General features: G+C 43.5%; 2 protein-coding genes across 3 annotated transcripts in view; one reads left to right on the top strand and one right to left on the bottom strand.

Annotated features, from left to right (window-relative positions):
• TIMP3 (TIMP metallopeptidase inhibitor 3) overlaps positions 1-6,403 on the top strand; it is a 42,894-nt gene extending 36,491 nt beyond the window's left edge. Inside the window, exons 3-5 of the mRNA XM_076338884.1 lie at positions 225-336; positions 1,036-1,157; positions 1,795-6,403. Of these exons, the coding sequence (XP_076194999.1) occupies positions 225-336; positions 1,036-1,157; positions 1,795-1,992 (432 nt within the window). The 3' untranslated portion in view covers positions 1,993-6,403. The remainder of the gene's footprint in view (positions 1-224; positions 337-1,035; positions 1,158-1,794) is intronic.
• Positions 1-20,395, bottom strand: part of SYN3 (synapsin III) — a 208,747-nt gene that overhangs the window by 133,001 nt on the left and 55,351 nt on the right. For both annotated transcript variants that reach the window (XM_076338922.1, XM_076338931.1), the window contains 2 exons: positions 15,691-15,847; positions 9,380-9,469 (listed from right to left, as the gene is read on the bottom strand). In XM_076338922.1, coding sequence (XP_076195037.1) covers positions 9,380-9,469; positions 15,691-15,847 — 247 coding nt within the window. The remainder of the gene's footprint in view (positions 1-9,379; positions 9,470-15,690; positions 15,848-20,395) is intronic.

The raw sequence follows: 20,395 nt of genomic DNA, 5'->3' as shown, positions 1-20,395 counted from the left end.
TCCCTGTGCTGAATTGCAATGGCTTGTTAACAGGTGGGTATCCTCTACCAGCAGATCTGGTGGGGAGACTCTGGAGAGTCCAGCTAGTGTCATTAGTCCTTTACCTGTGTAAAGACTAAAAGTTCACTGCTTGCCACCACAGTCTAGGAACATAGATTGTAAAGAATCTAAGTGAAAAGTTGTCATCTTAAGATGACTTAAAGCATTTTTATTTGTTTCTCTAGATGTACAGGGGCTTCCAGATAATGCCACATGTTCAGTACATCTACACAGAAGCCTCTGAGAGTCTTTGTGGAGTCAAGCTGGAGGTCAACAAGTACCAATATCTGATTACAGGTAAAGGACAGTGTACTTCTTCATAATCAAAACCTCTTCTGTTCTATACATACACCTGCTAAGGACATGAACAGCTGTGTAGACAGCTCTGTACACAGTTTCCCAAGTGTTAAGATGGCCAACAGTATTTTGGTGTTCGGTATTCTTTAATGCTGAGAGTCATTTCACTTTCTAGATTTCCCTCTCTTTCCTAAGGTATCTCTTATACCCAGCCATGTTGTGACAAATATGCTGTGTGACAGTCCACAGCTGTCAATTCATGCCTGAGCTGGCATGTCTGTCACAGGGAACTGGTTGCTACTCAGCTGTGCCAGAAATGGAAGATCCCTTTTGGAATGAGCTGGAGAAATGCAGGCTGTTGAGATGGGGGGATGCAAAGAGATAGAGATGTGGCAGTTGCCAAGTCTTGTTTCTAGCGAAGGTGTCAATTCACTTAGTTTTGCTCTGTTATTGAGAGGAGCTTGACAGCATTACTCACCTGCATGTTGTTGCTGTTGCTTACAGCTGGCACAACACTCCTAACTTACAGAAGTGCTGTAATCTTGCTGGCCAGAGATTCCTGAACCAGTTAATAAAAAGAAAGCAGTTGCTGAGCAGTGACTGAAGCCAAACATATTGAGAGCATTAAGCAATCTCAGGAAACGAGAAAAGTGCTTGAGCTGAGAAGTGCTAACTTGTGACTATGTCTCTGTTTTCAAGGCCGTGTGTATGAAGGGAAGGTTTACACTGGCCTTTGCAATTGGTATGAGAAATGGGACCGGCTGACTCTGTCCCAGCGTAAAGGACTGAATCATCGTTATCATCTGGGCTGTGGATGCAAGGTATGTGCATCTCTAATTAGGTGGTGTTAAGACATTCAAACCCTAGAATTCTGTTTCCCTTGGCTGGTAATACCAATGATGCTGGTGAACAGCCAGGAAGAGAAATGGAGGACAACACTTTTTACAGGGAAAAAGTAAAGCTCACCTTTAGTGTTGAGACCAGAGAAGAGAGAATCAAATAAAAATGCAGAGTCTATGCCTTTTTAATGCCCTGTTGGAGTTAATTGGGGTTGGGAAGGCTTTCAGAATCCATGCAGAATCGTTTGCAGGTGAATGAAATCAGGTACCAGAGGCTTGGCAAGATATGTCCAGCTTTTTTCCTGTGTAAACATTTTGAGTGCTTAAAACCTCACAGCCTGGCACTGACACTACGATTTTTGCTCATGGCCCCAGGCCTGCAAAAACATAGACACAAACTCAATTTTTCTGCACCTGAAAAGCCCTTTTGACTCTGGAATTACCTGTGTATGTGATGCTAAGCACATGCTTACATCCTTACTGAACTGAGGCTGAATTTAGCGTTAGTAAGCAAGTTTTGAGGGAGTGCAATTTTGAATCCCTTGTCTCTGGTAAAAAGACATTTTATATGCTGCTGTTGTTCCATGTAGCCTCACCTGATTGCTTTTTACAATTGCAGATTAGGCCCTGCTACTATTTGCCCTGCTTTGCCACCTCCAAGAGTGAGTGTATTTGGACAGACATGCTCTCCAACTTCGGCCACTCAGGATACCAAGCGAAGCACTATGCCTGCATCCAGAGGGCGGACGGTTACTGCAGCTGGTATAGAGGATGGGCGCCTCCAGATAAAACGATAATCAATGCCACAGATCCCTGAGCACGCTATCCCTTCCTTATCTCCCCTCTCCCTTACTTGTGGCTGATCTTCCTTTGGACACTAACTCTTACCAGATCATGATGATGACAATGAAATTAGTGCCTGTTTTCATGCAAATTTTAGCACTTCGAACACTTAAAAAAGAAAAGGAAAAAAAAAAAAGGAAAGAAAAGAAAAAAAGTCTGTGCTACCTTACTGAGTTTGTAATCACCTTTTCCATTTTTTGATACCACTCATTTTGATCAGATGACATTTGGGAGCTTACTTTTGCACACCAGAGGGAAAAATGGGAGCGAAAAAAAAAGAAAAAAAAAAAAGATGGAGCTCTTGCTCTCTTACACTTATCATTAGCTGTAGCAATACAATCTCTATTTTTTTAGGAAAACAAAAATCTAAAAACTGTGCCAATTAGGCACTGTATTCTTCTATGCGCTGGCTTCCCGTCACCCCTCCTCATGCACTAAGTGCTGAAAATACATAGACAAATCTATCTGAAGGAAAACAGGTTTCATTAATCAGATTGGCAAATGAAGCAAACTGAAAAGAAACCCGGCCTAAACTCTGGAAAAAATGACGTCTGAAAGAAATCCTCCTCTATGGGAGAGATTGGTGATGTGATTGACTCCAGCAGTGGGAGAATTCACCTGGTGTGTCTGACCACATCATCTGGTAAAAGCATTGTTGACTGATTGTCCTAGCTAATTCAGTCACAGTGTGAATGCAACAGCACATTTGAAGTTCTGGCTTTCCTCAGAACAAAACAGAGAGTATTTTGTATTTTTAGTGTTGTTTAAAAAACAAAAGCCCCATCCCCTATGTTCAGGGAGGTAAATCCACCTACAGCAGAGCAGATGAAGTGCTGTGCCATCCTGTTTTGAGCAGCATTGGCCCCTGAAATTTTTGCAGCGTAGCTTCACCAGCAAAACCAGCTTGTGAACACCTTAAACCAAACAGATGCAAAAATACCAACTGTAAATCAATCACATGGAAGAGGGAAAGGGGAGACTTGCTAGAGCTCTTACTATAAAAAAATCTATTGCCAAAATAGTGTTTTGCTGAACTAAGATGTATATACACATAATGACATAAGCTATTTTTGACAGGATGTGGAATTTTTTTGGTGTTATAAACAAAAGAATGGTTTGATTGTGTTTTAAAGACAGAAATATTGACATTCCAAGTCAGTGAGTTGTTTTTAAGATATTGAAGCTCCAGTGTATCTGCAGTAGTGGCTACAGTCATTGTTTCCTCTGTACCTCCTTGCACCACGGCTCCTCCCCTGCAGCTACACTAGCTGCATTTGTTTATATAGTGAAAGGAAGTGTGTGTGGGAGCTAGGCAAGGAAAAGTGGTCTCCTAATAAGTGCTGGCTGGGATCATAAAATTTCAGCTGCCCAGAGGATTCCTTCTGTGTCAAGTGCTGTGTTTCCCTCTAGGCACTGTTAAGCATAGCTCTGTGCATGTGCTCATACCATATCCCGCAGTGATGTGGGAGGAGGAGCCTTACTGTCTTGTGCTTTGCTGTCGACTGGAGAAGTTTTTTCGTTCTATTTTGTTTTTTATTAAGAAAACTATAATATAATTTTTCTTATCAAATAAAAGTATTTTAAGTTTTAATGATGGTGAAGAAGGGGTGCTGACAAAATGGGTGACTGAGTTTTGGATGGGGAGGGCTTGGGCAGGGAGAAGATTATGCTTAACTTCATTTTTGTATTATTATGATTATTTATCTTAAGTTTCCATATATCTTCAGTTCATTCCACTTAGAAAGCAGAGCTGCCACCAGCAGGAAAAAGTGTTGCAGTGATTCCAGCCCAGGGCGATACAGCATTTTGCAGTCAGTGACCTCAACTACTGGAGAGTTGTTTGGGGCCTCTTTGCCAAATGGAAACGAAAGGGTGTCTGACGTGGGCCCTGATGCGTTTTTACATTCCTTGCGTGCTACCAGAGCTCTGCCAGATGTACATCCCCCAAAATGCCCCATTTACTAGGTGAATTGTTGCCGCAAAAAGTGCGTAGCTTCATTTTTAACATGAGCTTTAAAGGGGATTTTCAAAGAGTTGATGTGAGAGGTGCCTAGGTCTGCTGTGTATTTTTTTTTCAGCTGCTCTGAGTGGCAATGCAGCACAAAATACACTGAAAGTCTCTTGGATTTTCCTGTGATTCAGGCTTGGAACACTTTTCAGAAGTCCTCTTCCCTGTGACTACTCCTAAATTATGGGTTGGAGATGAGAGGGAGAGTAGGGTGCTTCACAGCACCCATCACAGGATCAGGTGGTGGGTCAGAATGTTGCCCCTTTTGGCAGAGTATGGGGTTGGGCTTTGGGCACAGTGGAGCAATCTCTGTTCGAGCTGTGCACGGCTGACAAAATCGCTGAAGGTCACTGAGGGCAGAGTGGAGTCGGCCTCGGCACCCTCACTGTTTGCATTGTGTGGAGTTGGCATCGCTGGAGATGGCCCTCCTCGTGCTCAAGGCGACTTCGGAAAGCTGATGTCTCTTTGAGCTGCAGTCACTTTTCACGGTTTTGGAAGGCTAAATGAAAATGCCCCTCGATGCAGTGAAGTGTTGATTTGAATTTTCATTAAACTGCAGCTCTGCATATTTTACCTGTCACTGATTCATTTAGCTAGCTGAGACATCACAGTATTGCACTCAAATTATTGTGAAAATATTTGCATTCTAATGCTATGAGGACTTGTGTCCCTACATAGGATATAATGTAGCTATGTGCTTTGTAAACAACAAAACAGCAGATGCATTACCAGAAAATGAAGCATATTCCCATTTTACATTGCAGACGGTAAAATATTTCTGAGATGCAGACAGCTAGACCGGTGGGGGTGGGGGTTTGGTAGCAAATCTTTCCCCTTGCTGTGTAAAGAAACAGTTGTTAAGGCTTTTAAAAATGTGGAGCCAAAAGGAGGGGGAAGAATCCAGTAAAAATACATTTCTTTTGGGAGGCTTCTTAATTTTGTTTCTGTGCATACTATCAGGGACATGTATTTCTTGGGCTACGCTTTAGCTTGTGCTTGCATCAAGAACCTGACTGAAGGCTCCCTTGAAGTGGGAGGGAGCCATTAAATGGATTGAACAGGCTCTAAATCAGACTCAAAGACTTCTTCCCTTCTATCTGCTCTCCTTTCTTCTGTCTTGCTAAGTCACTTCTTCCTGCCAATAGACAAAACTCTCCCTCATTACAGCAGGCCATGCAATATGTGGCAACACCAGGCATGGAGATGTGAGGAGGCAGGTGTGAAGTTCTCCCCAAAATGTTAGGCTATGGAGCATACAATGGCATGCAGCAGCACAAATACCTTCCTGTCACCTCTGACATGCTCCTCGCTTCACCCCATAACCTAAGGTCAGAAGAACTGTCAATGGCACAGCTCATGTGAGCACGACCTTTGGACATGTACAGGATCAGGCCTCCCCCCCCCCCATGCTTTAGATATACCGACATTATTAAAAGTACTTTTTTAAAATGCATAGCTTATTTCTAGACTGTTGCTGTTTGCTTTCTTATTTATAGATATTCTTCCCTATTTGCTTGAGAGTGTTTTCCCATTTAGAAGTAAAAAAAAATGTGAAAAATATATTGAAGGTTTGGGAAAGATTGGATTTGATTTTCCTTTTCCAAAATGGAGGGGGTAGAGAGCAGGAGGAGATCTGTGCATGGAGTACCTTGAATCAAGTCCTCTTGTGGGAGGCTTCCCCCTCTCCTATATGGGACAAAACTGCCATTTTAGGTCTAAATTTCCCATGTTTTGAAGAGTTACACGGCCCTTTAGCTAGGACTATTCTAAAACCTAAATTTATCACCTTATCCCATTCATACTTGGCCAGAGGGAAATGCTACCTCAGGGTGATGGGAAACATGCTATTGTGTTTTTTACAGTAAAGACTGTTTGAAGTAAAGGCCTCCATGGGAACAAGTTTCCATTCTTTCAGATGTCTCTGAAAGTATATCTGACTTATGTATTTTATAGCTTAGAAGGGCAGAAGAAAATTTAGGGAACCGCAAAAATTTTTTTGTCTTTTTTAGAATAAGTGTCTTTTGGGGCTACCAGTCTTGAGAAGAATCTTAAAAATCCACTAAACATTTGCTGCTGCTTTGCCTGTACTGGCTTCTCATTCTCTCTGACACTGTCCTTCCTTCATAAAGCCATTCTGCTGTTCCTGATAGTCATGGAAACTTGGGAAGGGAACCAAACCCATGTGAAAAATCTTGTCCAGAAGGAATGTATTTGTTGCTAAATTTTCTAGCACTGTTTACAGTTTTCCTCCATGTTATTTATAAATTTTATATTCAGTGAATGTATGTTGTCTTTTAAGGTAATGTTGCATAATGTTCACTTTTTATAGTGTCCTTTTATTCTAAACAGTAAAGTGGTTTTATTTCTATCACAGACATTCTGTCTCTGCTTCACTTATATTAGTTTCTGTCCACTTCAAATGTACACAAATGGATTTGCAAGTGGATTTATTCACTTCCTTCCCTTTCTTGATACTGTTTTATTGGGCCCAAAGCAGATATTCCACCTCTGGCAATTCTTGCTCTTTGGCAAAGATCCCTCCAGCAGTCCCTCCCTCTTTTTAAGAGGTTGATCTCTCTAAGAATTGTTATTGGGGTGGTAAGCCCAGGAGAGGCAAAAAATCCCCTTTGAAGTTAATGTATCCCACTTGTTAACTGGCCATAGGGGGTCACTGCAGAGCAAGGCAGTCATTATGGCTGTCATATAGCACCAGTAGAGCCTTAGAAGAACAGTTGCCAGATTGCTCTTATTTCCAGTAAACTGATCACTGGGGGGAGGGTAGAAAGGGACATGCCCACGGCAAAAGGAAGGGAGATTCATCTTTTGGATCTTTCCTGCTGTGAAATGTCGGAGCCTTGTGTCCTCTGTTTATGTTTACTGTTTAAGGCTGGTTAAAAATGCCCTGTTGTCGTAAGAAGGAAGCTTCAGAGAAAGAGTTCTCAACTAAATTAAAATGCTCACAAAAATGGGCCTACTGTTAGAAATTTACTTTATCTCACTTTTACATTAGGCAAATCTCTCTTCTCTACATGGATGAAAGAATGAAACAGATTTTTAAATCTGTTCTACGTTGTAATCCAAAGGTTTAGAAAGTAAGCTTTGGAAAGTTTTGGACATAGAAGGATGAGGATCTTTTATGTGAGAACTTCATTGCTCAAAGTATATCACATTGCAAAGAGGTAAAACCATAACACTAGTTATAAACACTTCCAGGGGGTCAGCCATCAAAGGACCACAGCATATTTTACAAGTGCTAACTGGTACAGCTTGAAAATGCCTCCAGGAAAGGGAAGAAAAGAGTGGGGAAGGGGGATCATTATATTCCTATCTGACACATGGAGAAGCTGGTGCACAGTGGGCAAGCAACTTTCACAGGTACTTGGTGGAGTGATGACTGCAATGGAGCTTGCTTGGCCTAAGCACTTGCCCTCTCAGCCTCTCGCAGCCCAGGATACTGTGAAGATGCATCTAGAAAAGATCTTGAGAAGTTGACATAGATTCATTCCGTGAGGCAGACCCCCCACCTGGAAAGGGCTGGCCTGAATTTGCCCAAGTGGTTTGTTGCTTGTATAAATGTTTGGAAAGTGACTGATTTAAACCAGATTACTCAAGCTTGCATATCAACATTAGTGTTTGTGTTCACATGAGATTATGTACAGTTTAAAAAGGTTCCTGTATTATTTTGGAAGTAAGCAATAGCATCTGCAAATAAGCGATAGCATCTCCAAGTAGGTGATCAGTTACAAAGATGACAAATACGTGAAATTAAATCAGTGCTCTGCTAAACGAAACTACTGTGCTGGTAATATGCATTTACATGCTGAGGAATCAAGAATCAGATTTCCAGACAAGAAAATAAGGCTAGAATTGTTAGCTAGCATATTTGCAATGAATTCCAAAAATACCATTCCTGAAGTGATGGTCACCAAAGTCACACTGTCCTGAAGCATTACATATGTCACAAAACCTTCTTTATAAATCAGTGGGAATTAAATGCAACAGGATCTATCAACTAATTTGTCTTAAAAGTCTGCAACAAACCGTCACATGGTGTTTAAGGACCATCCATTTCTTTATGTCTTAAATGATAATATAACTCTTACCACTGCATTACTTGAGTGCTTCACAGCACTCATGACTGTACTTACCTCCATGACGTGGCTGTGAAGTATGGAAGCGCTGTTGTCCACACAGGACAGGTAGAGAACAGAGTATTGGAACAGAGAGATGAAGGACGGGCATTTCAAGGTATTCAGGTACCTAGTGAGCACCGGTGGGATTTTTCACAAGAAACTAAATGAGGCTTCCTTTTGAATTTTGAAGATCCCACTAGGTGCCTATATTCACCATCAGATACCTACACCCTATTATGCATTGTGGTTGGCCCACAGTGTTGCAACAAGTGTGTGAGAAAAGAGGGGTTTGAATGTTTTTGAGCCCTAGTTTGACATCTCAACAACCCTAATCTTCAGGCTGCCAATGCTGCTTGAGTTCACAATCAAGTGTGGGAAACAAGCTGAGACAGCCAACGGCTCACACGGGGGGTCATGGTTCACACAGGGTCACATCAAAGCCTCAGCCAGGTAAGAAGAGCCACTAATTCATGGATGTAAGTTGGGAGCAAAAATTCATGAAGGACTACCCACCCTTTTAACCCAGGGAAAACAAAAGACATGAACAGTTTTAAACAAAGCCACTTGCTTTGCCACGTTCTCCAGGACTAAAGGCACCTACGCAGATCTCTTTGGGAGGTGCCTTAAGAGTTTGGTACAGTGCCCAGTAGCCACACAGGGCACTGAGTGTTTAGTTGTTGACAGGAAGACTAGACCCCAGAGCCACTGTGCAAAGGAAACGTTACAAGCTGAAATAACCTCTTTTTCAAGAACTCCAATTTGCTTTGAGTACCTAGCCAGGCTGATAAATGTTTCATGGATGGCAGACCAAGCAAACTGACACTGTGGAACAAACATCTCTTACGGCCCATGTCCCAGATTATCAACATATTTTCAACAATTCCAGGAGGCGAAAAAATCCACTTTATCTGAATAAAGTGATTCCTTACTCTAAGGGATGAGCTTTTGTTGATTAGATTTTACAATGGATTTTTGTTTTGGTGTTGAGCCTGTTGTAATCTTTCACTTTTTCAGGGTCCTTACGTGACCTGGGGGAGGGCTGGGCAAGAAGGGAAAGGGTTTCCCGAGCACTGCTTTTTGCATATTGCTTTTAGCTAGTAATTCTCTGGAAGTAAAACAGACTCTTCCCAGCATTCCCACTGCTATCTCTTTGTGCCCGACTCACATTCGTTGCTTCTCCCCCATCCACCCTATAGTCAGAAGAAAGCAAAGGTACTCACCATCTGCTTATGGCTTGGGAAGAACGTTTGCTCCACGAGGGGGAACTTCTCAGGCCCCAACGAGTTGAAGATTTTAATGAGCTGAGAGAACTTGGGGTGAGGGGGGGGAACAGAAAAACAGACACAGTGGATGTCAGTGGCGTACTGTGTAGCAGGTAAGTGCTTGCAAAATGTTCTGATACTGGTGAAGGAGGTGAGAGAAACATGTTATTATGCCTTTCCCACCTTGCTTTCTTGACCTGAGAGCAGCAAAAAATATGAAGTTGCTGTATTTACCCAGGGCCAAGACAGCCTGTACACAAACCTTGGACTAAGAGAGCAGAGAAGGGTTTCAAGAGCCAGAAGGGGATCAGTTTGGGTTTAGTTACAGATCCGCTATGAACAAGCTTCGTGGCTGGGCGCGGGGGGTGCTCTTCTTGGTAGAGGAAAGGGCTCAGAGGAGTGACCAGGCAGGAAATCAGTGCCACCACTCCTGAGCAGAGACAAAATAAATCAAAGACCTCCCTTAGATCTCTGCCCCACAGCCAAATCAAAGCAAGGCGTATTTACCCATCGTGCTGAAGAGAAGGAGTATTGCTAAGGGACAGAGATGGCTAGAGGGAATTGCCTGTGCTACCTGGTTTGAGTGTTAGATGAAGGAAGCATAAGCCCACCGGCAATCATAACTGACATCTATTATGAACCAAGGGTCTCCCAACAGCCCCCCATGCATGGCAGGAGAAAGGGGAGATCATCTGCTACCCCTGTTCCCTCTACCAGTGGGGTCTGAGGGAAGCACCAATCTGTGAGGATGGTATCTAGAGAAAGCAGTATGTAACGTCAATGGGGAATGCAACAGTGCTGGTATTTCATGTACAAGGGTGAACATTTGCCATCATCCCAGCCTGTCAGCGTGAACTTCACCATTATCACCACTCTCATCACTATTATAAACTGTTTATCATTCAGGGTTGTGCCCAGCCAGACACAAAGCTCCCCATGGTAGGACTGTTTTGATTTCTGTTCAAATTCCTGCTCCGCTTCGGCCATCTGTGAAGCGAGCAGACACAGACTGTACATTGTCTGCAGCCTCCCTGTTCAATCTGTCATTGATCAGCTGGAAAAAAACCCCAAAACTATAAGTGAGAAACTTAATAATCATGACAGAAAATGTTGCCGAGGCAGGGTTGGTATACCAAAGAGAGTAAGAGGTGATATATATATACCAGAAACCTTCTAGATCTCAGGAGCAACTTAGATTCTTTACAATCACACCTCTAGCCATTCTGCTTTATCTCTGAAGAGGTACAGCCCTGTTACCACGGAAAATGCTGAACTGGCAGTGCTGTTGGTGAAGTGGTTAGACTGGCAGCCTTGCAGAAGGGGGAGTTAAGCTGAATAAGGTAGCTAGATTATTTTCATGGACATTAAGAGAATAAAATGATTGGGGATTGCTCCGCAGATAAGAATCTTGTTTTCTGCTGAGCTGGTAGATGTGACTGAATTCCCCATTGATGTCCTATTTCCAAAGTAATTTAGAAACTGAATCTAGTTTCCAAGCCCCCTGGAATTTGGTAAAATCAAGTTAAATTAACAAAGGCCTCCAGTCTGAGCCAAGTCTTACTGTAAGTCCTTTACAAAAGTTCCTTCAAGTTCCCCATCAAAGCTAGGGGTGCATTCATCTGGAAGATCTTTGTGTCACCTGTGTGACAGGTGGTAACACACAGGGAGGTAACAGACAGATTAAGGGAAGGAGACAGACATCTAGGGAACAAGGGAAGGGAAAGAAAGCCCTCTTTCTTCCCAATAGCATCAACTGCCTAATCTTATATGTTCTGAGCACTTCCAAGCAATGGCTGAAGCCAGTAAATGTACCAAATTGTAACCCCAAAGTAACACTGCAGATAAAGAGAGCGCTACTGAGAATGTTTTCTGCTGAGTAGCTACATTAGGGCTCCTGTCCAGGGCTAGTCTAAGCAAAAGCATTTCTGTATAAGACGCTGAAACTTCACTTGGTGGTGGAGAAGAAATACCCCTTTGGAAGTTAAAGGGTGGTAGGGGTGTAAAAAAATGCAGCCAGTGTGTAAAAAAATTAGGCTGCAAGGTGTGTGCCAGTCCCAGGCTACATGCCGAAGGAGCAGCTGCCAGCAGATTTGCAGACAAATGCAAAGAATCTTTTGGCATTTAAGCAAACCCAGAAAACATCAAGAGGCGGTATATCCCATCACTAACACCACCACTCCCTCACATGCATCAGCAGATAAGAGAAAAACTCCCCGTGTAGAATAATTATCATTGGCAAGAAGAGTATTGATGTTGGGGAAGGAGGACAGCTTGCTTCTCTTAACTACTTGCACTAGCCCTGCACATCCTAGAGAAGAAAAATAAAGCCCTGTTTTGACTAGCAAAGTGAGCAAACAGGGCTTAAAAATTAAACGGAATGAGACAGAGACAGGGAGAGGAGGAAAAACACCCTGGCTGAGAGCAGCACATGCCCCTCGCTGTGCATACGCACAACCCTGGCGAAACATGGACGCTGTGACATTGAGGCGACATACGTTTATCCTAGGAAAACAGCTCAAACAAAATAACTGGAACAACTGTGCAGCTGACAGACAGCGTCCTGACTTGTTCCTTGGGCTTCCTTTTTAAGCATACAGCTCTTGGCTGTTGCTGAAATAACAAGCGTTTCAGATGGACAGATGAGAGACTCGGCCATCTGGGAGCCTCCTCAATGGGCCAAGCCTGCAAAAAGGTCTGACTTTGGTATTGACCCTTATGGGACAACTACCTCCTTTTTTCCTTTTTTTTGGCAATTGTTAAGGACAGGATATTGGCAAAGAGACACCCATGTTACATGGTCCAGCAGCCTCTTAGATACCTGATAGCAGAGCTCAAGTAGCACCTCCCAGTGCATTTTAGATGGGTAGAAGGAATGTTACTGTCAGCAGCTCAGCTAGATATAACTGCCCCTTCCACATTTTGGTATCAGTTCTTACTTTCTGTGGTTCCACTGTTTTTAGTGAGATTGCATCCAGACCAGAAAGCAAGACACAGGGCAAGGCAATGTGGCACAGTCTGGGTTTTAAGTGAGATGCCTTGCCTGGCTGGTTGGACATCAGAGTTACTGGCAGGGAGTCTTCACAGAGGAATAAAAAGATCCATTCAGAGGATCTCAAGGCCTTTTGCATATTTTTAAAGTGCCTAGGTCATCAGGGAGCCTATATCCCTTGACAGTCAATAACAGTTTGGCTGGGAGCCTCTTGGACTCTGTAGATGACTGTCAAGACTTCGTATTTCCTGCAGTCCTACAGATGCAAAAGTTGCCTTACAATTATGGGCATTACTGCATGTAATATGAGTACTACTCTGAGCATTGTTCCCACTGTACTTCATATTGTAACTTTTATAACACAAAAATTATTATTAATGGTTGAAGCATTGTGTTTATGGTGCTTGTAGCATTATTTCTCAATAATTCTGGGATAATCTTAAAACTTAGGTTTCTTAGATGTTTCTGTGTGACATCCCCCTTAATATGTCTGTTTCTCTTTCAGAAACACCTATTTCAAACTGTGCCTGTGTTTAATGCAAATTTTAACCTTTGAAGAAATTTGTGTATTGCAGTACTAGAAAGCTGGCAAATGTAATTAAAAAAATGGGGCTGCATGTTTGAATAAACCCAAGCCCAAACTCAGCTGATTGTAATTAGAGTTGCTGAGAAAAAAACGTTGTTGCAAATTGCCAAGGAAAAACAGTCTCACTTCCATCCCCCTCCACAAAATCATAAACATTTCTATGAAATGGAACCATTTTTGGAAAAAATAAAAAGGGAGAGTGAAAAGCATATTTCCCAGGGGTATTTATTTTTATTTCTTCATGTATCTCAACTGTTTTCTAGGTCCAAAAAGTTTCCAGTAATCTTTGTTAAGCAGATCCCTTATTTCAAGATGCCTGTTTTGCAATCAGAGTGGAACATGCACCGAAGTGGTCTGTCCCTATCTCTCATTTCCCAGCCATCACAAAATCAAATTTTTCTGATTCCACTGCCAGTGAAGCTTTCTGCCCTCAAATGCCCCACTGTAATCTCTACCTGAGCTTCAACCTGATAAAATTTCAGTGGTGCCAAATACCAGCTCAGATCCCATCTGAGCTCTTAGATTACTTAGTGCGTTACAATCATTGGTTTGGGGGGGTGATGTGTGTGCGGGGGCAGTAGGGAAAGGAGGCATTCTGCAAACCTGTTTCAAGTGTTTACAAGTGGTTTCCTTGACTCCTCTGGGAAGGTTGTCTGAGCCAGCTGTATTCCCCGTGAGGAAAGCATGGCACAACCGGACCCAGAATAGCTAGAGCCAAGTTACTGGCAGAGCCAATTTCTCCCACACTGCCTTGCCAACCCTGCTTTTTCTTTTTCTTTTTTGTTTTGCAATGTGCTGAGTTTGTTTGTTTTCTTTTATTTTAGATTCCTAAAAATAATAGGAAAAATAGGCCTGTCACATCTTCAGGCCCCTGAACACCATCAGAAACGTAATTACAAGGCATGAGTTGAAAAATGTCAACTAAACCCTGACTGACTCAACCCCAAAATCAGATGGAATAGACGACATGACTCTCTTCCTCAGCAAAAGCCAGTGTAAATGTGGAGGCTTTTTGTTTAGTCAGCGGGGTCAATAAGCTCGTGTGTGTAGGACCAACTGCAGGAAACAATGCAAAGGTGTTGTACTGAGCCTGGTATTGATCCCTCTCTCCCCCCCCTTTCCGTTCCCAGCAACCCTTGTCATTCAAATGGGGACTGAGGCCAAATGTGCATCATCTACCTATACAGTGATGGAAAAGCGAGATTTTTCTCACTACTCTCATTATTGCACTGCAACATTTTTGGAAAAGACAGGACTTGGCTTTTGGTCTCAACAAAACCCCCAAATGTCATAAAAGGGGTGAAAACTGAGAAGACTATGTCTATTACACTGGTACATTTTTGGTAAGAAATGAGTTAAATCCAACACTGCACAGTCATGGAAATAAAAGTGTGAGTCATTACAGACCTCAACTGGATTTGAACTACCAATGAACACACTGAAGTCTAATAGGATATTTATTCCAAGGAAAAAACAACAACAACAAAAGACTTAATTAGGTAATGAGGAAGACAGTTACCACTTGCTATAAACATTCCATCTCACCCCAGGCTAAATTTGTGCAATGAGTAAGGGGAATTCCTAAAAACGTATCTAAAAGTTTTCCATGGGGGGCATATTGGAAAGTCCCATCTCCTTGTCACATCCATATAGCTTGTAGTTCTGTGCTTCGGACCTAGAACATTGCAGGGAAATTTCCATTCTGGGAGCATCGGTGATCAGAGAGGGCACTTTGGGATGAAATTGCTTGGAAGACCCACATGTGGACTCCAAAATGGTATCAGCATCTGACTTCTTCCAGCAGCTGCTACGATGGCCAGCCTTGCTTCTGTGGCTCACGATGGCCAGCCTTACTCCTCTGGCTCTCCTGCTCCTGCAGTTCCTGCTGACTTAGAGCTGGTCATAAAACAGGTCTGGGGAATTATTACAAACTTTGATTTGGGGCTGAGGCAAGCCAATGATAATATTTTTTAAGGTTTTCTGAGATTTTTAGGTGAGCTTGACAAAATTTAAAGAACAGGTGAAGGGGGGTCCCAGTGCAAAATACCAAAACACTGTCCTGTTCTCCCCAGGAGCCGATTCAGCCCAAGGTGTTTCAGAGGTGCAACAAAGCACCACCCAGAAAAAGTAGGAAGAGAAGACAAGAGAAGACAAGTGCAGGTTGCACTTCTGCAAGGAATGGATAATCTTAGTCTTAGGCTGGGGCACCTGGATACCACAAGTGTGCATCTAATAAATGATACTAGCAATAGCGTAGTTCAGATACCTTCTAAAACAGCGAATGTTAATGTTCCTTTTAAGGTAGTTTTACTGTGTTTTGGTCAGGACAGAGACGTGCTACTATTGATCTGATATTATTAATCTATTGCTATTCATCTACTCTGCCTTACAAGAAATCTAGGTGTTACTGTACTGTTAGCTGTTTGTGACACATTAGAGTCTGGGACAGGTGAAACGTCCTACTCAGGGTGAGGAAATAACACCTTGATATTACTAGAGGCTGATAAAGGAGCAGTGCTGGTAGTTTTTTCCCCCAAGAATTCCCAGCTGGATTCCTAAGGTTGTTTAGATGGTGGTTTTAACCTAAAGAGATGAATTCCTATGAAACAGACTGGAAGCTGAGTTTGGTGCTTTATCGGCACCGGATATCTACTTTGCAGTGTTGGCATGCAGTAGAGCTGGATCATCACTTACCACCCAGGGCTTGCTGCAGAAGTTGTAGATGGAGTAGAGAGAGTTGACCGTGTGGATGCCACCGTACTGGAGGCCGATGATGAGGCTGCGGAAGTCCTCTCCCAGCGCCATGCTGTAGGCATGCTGCCGGATCAGGACAAAGTCTGGCTTGAAGGACCTGGAAGAGATGAGGGGAGTGACATTTTACTTTCAAATGCTCAGCAACACTTCTAGTCTCTCCTTGTTTCTTTGCCATCCTTCCCCTTTCTTTTCATTAACACGTTGCTCTTCTTTGGGCCTCTCGTCATGGGTTGCTTGCGTTAGAAGGTAACAAACTAAACAAAACCCCCTAGTAATTAAAAAAAGGAAAAATCCAACATAGCTGCATGTGTGAGAGCATACAAACAGGCCAAACAGATTTGCTGCAGTTTCCATGTCACTCAGGCACGCGCAGGAACAAGCCACAAGCAGAGCCAAGGGTCATAAATTCACTGGTGGGGGGATTCTCTCTTCTTTCTAAAAGCTTGGCCATATTTGGCAAGCTCATTGCAATGTGCGACGCAGATGAGGGAGAAAGTTTGTTTCCTGACGATTGAACTCAATATTGAAGCAATGCCCAGTGGGTGGGAAGATCATAAGGGATTTCAAAAAGCTATCGTACACATCCATACATTGACATACATTCCCCGTTTAATCAGTTTACTACATACGCAGCACATCCCAGGCTCTTACAGCTATAAGTCAACAAGTAAAGGGCAGGCATGGTAATGTAATTAATCAAATGAGCAGAGCCCCTCATCCAGTGCTGTGACTCATGGTGTGGACTTCCAGAATATTATTTAGCAAGACTGGACCCGGGACTCCTATGGTTCAACAGCAGCAGCTCTCAGCAAACGCACAGAAAAGTGAGGCATTTTCTAGGTAAGCCAACAGGCGACGGATTATCTTTCAAACAGCCAGATTTCATTCCTTGCTGACGCTGTGTCTTTGCAGCTATTCAGGAATCTCTGGAAACAGCAGCTGGAAAGAAACTGTTCCCAAAATGGAGCTCAGCAGTTCATTCTCGAAGGCATGGAAGGGGCTTTTCCACTGAAACAGGGGATTATTTTATACTTTAACAGAGGTTGCATCAAGGACATTGGAAAAATTTCCATGCTGTATTAAAGTTTTTCAGAGAAATGAGCTCTGTAACCAGGTCCCATTACCTCACTACCCTCGAACATTTTCCTTGCTAAGAGACTATAATTTCTATCCTTGGGATGTATGAGCTGGAAATACTTTGGGTTTGTAGCCCCTATTTATATTTCCATCATTCTGGCAGGGAAATCCGAGATGGTAACTCTGGGCCAGATTGTGGCAACAAACACTGTATACAAAACCCAGCACAGCTTTGTTGTTTTAAAGCTGTTCATTTTGTTTGTTGGCCTTGGACTTTCGTTATCGCCTGAGACATGGTGAGGAGCATGCTCTGCTTTTGTGATGCAAGAGGCTAAGCTTTGGAAATGTTGTGATTCCCTCCCATGGAGTATTTTTAAACCCAGGCATGTTCCCTAATGTACTTGGCACCAAAGGTGGTGCTTTCCTCCAGCAGCAAGATGCATAATGAGCATCAGGAGGGCTGCGCTATCACTGTGCAGCGGATTTATGGACCTCCCTGGTGTCAATGGGGGTAAGGCAAGCAGTGACCCCCTGCTGAGGAACAGCAAGTGAATACAAATCTTGGAAAGCTTGAGCTGCTCTATTCTGCTAGACTTGCCATGTAGAAAGTACCCCAGAGGCAGGCACAGGTCCTCAGGAAGGATTAATCGTCTTCCTAGGACCAGGACTCGGTATCTGTGCTGAGTTACTAAAGTTGTGGTGCCTGGAGGGGCAGGAGCTTCAGGTGTGTCCCTCATTCATTCGGCTTTCTCAGCATATGAAGAAGAAAATGGTCGCTGTTACAGCTCAAGTCTTTCCCCAGGCTTGACTTAGGGAGCAGCACTTACTGGGGCTGCACGGTAATGGTTCAGACCATTGCTCCTGTCTCCCCAGAGGAAGCGGCAGTATTTGCCCTTGAACATCTCCCCCAACACCCCGGGGTGGGGACACGGTGCTGTGGTGGGGAGGAAGCATGCAAATGAGCATGGCCAGCTGGGGGGTAGGACACACAGTGGCTGGGAAACTGCCTTCAGTGGCTTTACTTCTGCCAGTGAAAAGTTTAGGGAAAAAAGCTCTTGTTTTTTCAGATCCTGGCAAAGGCAGAGTTTCTCAACTTACAAGATGGACACAAGAATACAGAATTAACATAGAAAAGCCTATTCTCAAACTCTGCATCGTGTAGGAAGGCAGGGCACTCTCTCATGCAGCAGATGAGGAGTGAATCCCTAAAGCGAAGGTGGACACTGAACCCCTGTTTTGAGCCGCGGGACAAAGAGAATGTTCCCATGGATACCGAGAACAAGGCAGAGGAGTGCAGGGCCTGGGACTAGCTGCGAATAAACATCAGCTGGAGAGCCCCAGAGTCTGCAAGATGTCTGTAGCAGAGAAACAGAGACCAGTGGCAAAATGTGAGGCAAGGGGCTGGGAAGGATAGCAGGCACTAAAAGGGAAATGGGTAGTCATGGTAGGAGTGGTGGCATGAAAACTGAATAACTGGGGGTACCAGTGATCTGGGGAGAAAAGAGCTTAACTGCTTCACAGGAGGATTCTTGCTTTTTTGGTAGAAGATTACTTTTGCAAGCTACCTCTCATTCTCAGAGTGCAAAGCTTAAGCTAACATAGAGAGCCTTGGATTTGGAATAGCTAGTAGCATAACTATTTTCTTTGCTAGTTCAACCCAACCCAAAAACATCTCCCATGACAGAAAGTTGAAATCCTTGGCAGACAGACAGGTTAGGCAGAAGTCCCACATTTGAAACAGCGTTGCCAAAACCTTTGGGTGAACCAAACTCAGTAGCACCTACTATGCTGAGGTCCTAAGCACCCAAGCCCGGCAGGACTAGGAGAGCTATGGCAGGAGCACATACCTTTCCTCTCCACTAGATCTGTCCAGCCAGCGTTTAGATGACCACGAGTGGTCTTGAATAAAACTGTACCTAGACCCCTGCTAAAGACAGGTCATGGGAATGGGTTTGGTCACAGAAAGAATACAGGAAAGCTCATTCAAACATCTAATGGGCAGGGAGATAGCATAGGTAAATGGAACTAAAAGTAAACCACAGATTTAAAACATGTCGCTAATAAGCTGTGCTCTGCATGTTGGTGCGGTGCCCTTCCTGGGCTGTGTGGCAGACACCTACCTGAAGTCATGAATCTTCCTTAGCATGATAGCCAGATGGATGAAGCTTCCAGGAGAAAGCTGGAGCCCATCTTTGGCCACAACCCTTCTACAGAAGCTCTTTCTCAGACCCCAAGTGCTCAGTTGTCATTTAGAGTTTGGCTCATAGCACTGCCTGGCAAAATAAAGGCCACTAAAATGCGTGTAACATGTTCACAGAGTGGCATAGAATCCTTTGTTTAAAAAAAAAAAGAATCCAGGAGACTGGAAAAAATTTCATTTTCAGATTGAAATAGCTGGTGAGATTTCATTTTCCTCTGGAATGGAAAGGTGCTTTCCTTTCAGCTCGTGTTGCCACAGGCAATGGCCTCTGCCACACACGGCACGAGCCTTTCAGTGCTCCGAGTAGTGCAGGACTGAACCGGCCACGCCTAGAGTGAAGCAGCCCCCCCCAGGTCCCTGTGGCTTTTCTCCCTTTGCAGTAGTTGCCTCCTTGTTCCAGATGCTAGCCAAGGCACACGGCAGCTGCTCAGCCTACCCCTCCTCCTAGCAATTGAGATCGGCCAGCGATTACCGGAGTCAATCACCCCTGGGTGATGACGAGTGCCTGGCTAGGAAGCTGCTAATGCTGCAAGTCCTGAGCCTGGACTCCGGTACTGCGGTGCAGGATGCTTATTTGCATTTAACTGATTTTTTTTCAGCTTGCTCCAATGCACTTTAGCAGTCTCTTTCTTTCTTAGTGGTAAAACTATACTTTAGAGACAAACCTAAGTATAAAGCCTGGATCCAAAATACCTAATAGGAAGAGATCTGACTGCAGAATATAATTTCTTAGGTTGGACCCATCTACCCTTAAATCTGTGACAGCATTAGCTGCCTTGGAAATAGTTTTGTCAGAAAGGGGGGAATATAAAACAATTTAAGAGATTCCTGATGTTAAATATGGAAGTTAAACATCTCAGGAGCAGCAGTAGCTATTCTGGTGACCATGTGTCTAACTTCTCTAATTATGAGAAGAGGATCAGCTCTGAAAAGATCATCAATAACATTTTCTGCAGAAAGCAGTTCCCCAGCCTGCTTTGGGGTAGAGAATACGATGACAGCAAATCCTGCTGGGAGGTTTCATGCCTTGAAGAGATTTCCTATTTCTTATTTCTGCATATAGCCATAACTCTGGCTTGCTTCCTGGTCCTTCAGCTATTCTCACTGAAGCACGAAGGGCTTCATGGGCATGAAGAAAGAACACACAAGACTAGATTAGTGTTGTCAAAATACCTTTTAATTATCGTTTCCACTGTGAATAATCACCTGCAGTCAAAGGGTAGACCTGCTTTATACTTTAGCACCCTGATGGGTTTAGAGAGCTTTTTGCCCGTGCTGTGGGAGAAGGATGGGGTCTCCTGCTCTCTTTCTTAAAGAGTGCCAGTCTTACAAGACACTTCACCCTTCATATCAATAGAAAAAGATCTT

This window comes from Aptenodytes patagonicus, chromosome 1 (genome assembly GCF_965638725.1).
Source record: "Aptenodytes patagonicus chromosome 1, bAptPat1.pri.cur, whole genome shotgun sequence".
NCBI lineage: Eukaryota > Metazoa > Chordata > Aves > Sphenisciformes > Spheniscidae > Aptenodytes > Aptenodytes patagonicus.
This window is presented reverse-complemented; position numbering and strand designations above follow the sequence as displayed.